Source organism: Loxodonta africana, chromosome X, assembly GCF_030014295.1.
Source record: "Loxodonta africana isolate mLoxAfr1 chromosome X, mLoxAfr1.hap2, whole genome shotgun sequence".
NCBI classification, from domain to species: Eukaryota; Metazoa; Chordata; class Mammalia; order Proboscidea; family Elephantidae; genus Loxodonta; species Loxodonta africana.
In genome coordinates, this window is record NC_087369.1 from 4,534,163 (window position 1) to 4,537,876 (window position 3,714).

The following is a 3,714-nucleotide window of genomic DNA, read 5'->3' on the forward strand; positions in this document are numbered from 1 at the left end:
TGTTCTGGTCTCAGGCTGGTGCAATCTCTGGTTCATGTACTCGTTTAGTACCTTGGGCTAAATTTTCTGTGTGTGTTTGGTTTTCTTCATTCTCCTTTGTTCCAAATGGGATGGGATGAAGAATTTTTGAAAGAGGGTTGATGGTTGCACAACATTGTGAATGTAACTAATGCATTTGTACACTTCAGATGGTTAAAATGGCAAAATTTATTTTTTACGTGCATTTTACAATAGTTTTTAAATTCACTTATAAGAAACAAAAACAAATGATGTCTACTTAGTTCATACGAAAAAGATATAAGAAACTTCAATAGATTCTGCAGCCCCTGTTATAAAAACAAAACAAAAATGGGATGCCATAGTTTTCATAGTTTTGAAATTGACTTTGTTTTCAGAGACATGAGGATTTACTGAAAAATTGTGCATCAAGTACAGACTCCCCATGCATCCCACCTACACCCACTGTTTCTCCTATTGTTAACATGTTGCATTCCTGTGGTGTGGGATATGTTTGTAACAACGGGCACATCAATAGTGAGACGTGGTTTTCAACTAAAATACATAGACTTCATCAGGGTTCACTCTTTGTGTTTATACTCCTATAGGTTTTGACAAATGCATACTGTCATCAGTCCATCATTACATTTCCTACAGAATAGTTACACAGTGGTAAAAATTCCCTGGGCTCCACCTATTCGTTCCTCCTGCCTCTCCCCAAACCCGTGGCAATCAATGATTTTTGTACTGCCTCTACACTTCATACTTTTCCAGAATGCCATAGGCTTGGGATCACACAGGATGTAGCTTTTCTAGACCGGCTTCTTTCACGTAGTGTGGATTTGAGATTCCTCCATAACTTTTCCTACCTTGATAGCTTAATTATTTTCATCACTGAATAATACACCGTTGAATGGATGTCTCACTATTTGTTTACCCATTTACCTATTCAATGACATTTTGGGTGCTTTCAATTATTGTAATTATGTAGAAAGCTGCTATAAACATTTGTGAGCAGGTTTTTATATGGATATATGTTTTTAACTCATGTGGGTAAATACCTAGGAGTGTTACTGCTAGATCAGAATGGGAGGACTGTGTTTAGATTTTGAAGGAACTGTCAGCTTATATTCCAAAGTGGAATTCCCATGGAATACAATTTTTTTCAAAAAACACTCTTAAACCAAATACAAGAAGAGTGTATTTCATTGTATACAAAATAACATCCATAAAAGTATTAACAAATGTAAAACCACATTTCCTCCTGGCTATTCCCTACAGGCTTATTTGTTATAGTCAAGGACTTTCCAAAAGGTAAAATTTAGCTTGGACTGAGAAAGTAACAAACACCGATGAGGACAAGCCCATAGTGAAAATGAAACTTTCATAGGCACAAAGGAATTCGAATGACCCCTTCTTGGAGGTAGTACTGCTTTGTTACACACTGAGAAACTTTGTTCTTTTATCACTGACTTTCAGAAATTTGCTGTTTGAAATTATATAATTAAGGATGAAACACCCCCCTTTTGACAGAGTAGTCTCTCCACAGTGAGATGTTATATGTGATGTGAGGTGTGATGAACAGGGAAGGGCTTTCTCACGCTCCTTACATTCCTAAGTCCTCCACTATGAGTTTTTATATGTCTTGTGAGAGAAGAGCAAGTACGAAAGGCCTTCCCACATTCTTTACATTCATATGGCCTCTCTCCAGTATGAATTCTTCTATGTGTCATGAGGCCTGAGGACTGCCTAAAGGTTTTCCCACATTGCTTACATTCATAAGGCTTCTCTCCACTGTGAATTTTTATATGTGTGGTGAGGTTTGAGAGCTGACGAAAGGCTTTCCCACATTCCTTACATTCATAAGGCCTCTGCCCATTGTGAGTTCTTATATGGTTAGTGAGGTTTCCTGAGTGACTAAAGGCTTTCCCACATTCCTCACATTCATAAAGCCTCTCTCCACTGTGAGTTCGCATATGCAAGGTGAGGTGTGAGGGATCTGTAAAGGCTTTCCCACATTCCTTACATTCATATGGCCTCTCTCCAGTATGAATTCTTCTATGTGTCATGAGGCCTGAGGACTGCCTAAAGGCTTTTCCACATTGCTTACATTCATAAGGCTTCTCTCCACTGTGAATTTTTATATGTGTAGTGAGGGTTGAGAGCAGACTAAAGGCTTTCCCACATTCCTTACATTCATAAGGCCTCTGCCCAGTGTGAGTTCTTATATGCTTAGTGAGGTTTCCTGACTGACTAAAGGCTTTCCCACATTCCTCACATTCATAAGGCCTCTCTCCACTGTGAGTTCGCATATGCGAGGTGAGGTGTGAGGGATCTGTAAAGGCTTTCCCACATTCCTTACATTCATATGGCCTCTCTCCAGTATGAATTCTTCTATGTGTCATGAGGCCTGAGGACTGCCTAAAGGCTTTCCCACATTGCTTACATTCATAAGGCTTCTCTCCACTGTGAGTTCTTATATGTGAAGTGAAGTTAGAAGAATACCTAAATGTTTTCCCACATTCCTTACATTCGTAAGGCCTCTGTCCATTGTGAGTTCTTATATGTGTAATAAGGGATGAAGCCTGACTAAAGGCTTTCGCACATTCTGTACATTTATATGGCTTGTCTCCACTGTGAGTTTTTCTATCATTAGTGAGATGTGAGGAACACTTAAAGGCTTTTCCATATTCCTTACATTCATAAGGTCTTTCTCCACTTTGAATCCTTCTATGTACAATGAGGTTTGAGGATTGCCTAAAGTCTTTCCCGCATTCATTACATTCATAAGGCCTCTCTCCAGTGTGAGTTGTTATATGTGTAGTGAGGTATGAGGGCCAACCAAAGGCTTTCCCATGTTCCTTACATTCATAAGGCCTCTCTTCACTGTGAGTGCCTAAATGTGCAGTGAGTGCTGAGGAAAAATTAAAGGCTTTCCTAAATTCCCTACATTCATAGGGCTTATCTCTGTTATAGAAAAGGAGGGATAAAGGGTCACTAGAAGAACTTTCTTTACATTCACCCTTGTGACCTCTCACATGTGTCCAAAAGGACGAGAAACTATAGAAATCTTTCCCATACTCATTACATTTATACTGATTGTCACTAGTGAGTGTTGTCACAGGATTCTTAAGAGTTGAGATACAAATGAAATCCTTCCCACATACCTCACATTTATGGGGTTTCTTGCCACTAAGAGGTCTCATAGGAGTGGTACCACCACAGGCTTCTCTACACGCAATAAACTGACAGGCATGGTGGTTATGTGATGAGGGATCCATGATGGCTTTTTCACAGTCAGAGCATTCAAAAGGATTTACTTCTGGAGGATTTCTTTTCTGCACGGTAAGATTTGGAATCCGCCTGAAGGTTTTCCCACACGGATTGTCTCCATTTTTTTCACGGAGGTGTTCTACTGTATGAATTCTGTTAAAAACAGGCAACATGTTGTTGGAAATCAATTATTTCCACTTCACCATTACCTAACAAAGCGAACATGCAGTTTTTCGCTTGACTTCTCTCCTGTTTCATACTTCAAATCATCTAGCAGAAATAGTACCATAATCGTCACTGCTTTTCTAAAATATGAGGCTTTCTGATCATTGTGTTTAAGTGAAATATGTTTCAAATACTCAATGTCTGACACACATTTATGAAAAGGTTGTGAAAATTCTCTGAACACGTAAGTTTTCAGCAAAGTTTATACATACACAATAT

At 39.0% G+C, this 3,714-nt stretch overlaps 1 protein-coding gene across 1 annotated transcript; it reads right to left on the bottom strand.

The window, feature by feature from the left end:
• Positions 1 to 1,526: 1,526 nt before the first annotated feature.
• On the bottom strand, positions 1,527 to 3,443 carry LOC135228866 (zinc finger protein 345-like). Its single transcript, XM_064278001.1, has one exon. The coding sequence runs from the start codon at positions 3,441 to 3,443 to the stop codon at positions 1,554 to 1,556; it is 1,890 nt and encodes a 629-aa protein (XP_064134071.1). The 3' UTR covers positions 1,527 to 1,553.
• Between the last annotated feature and the right edge of the window lie 271 nt (positions 3,444 to 3,714).

Coding starts and splice junctions, on each gene's coding strand:
- LOC135228866 (XM_064278001.1), bottom strand. CDS start 3,443: ATGTTGCCTGTTTTTAACAGAATTCATACAGTAGAACACCTCCGTGAA.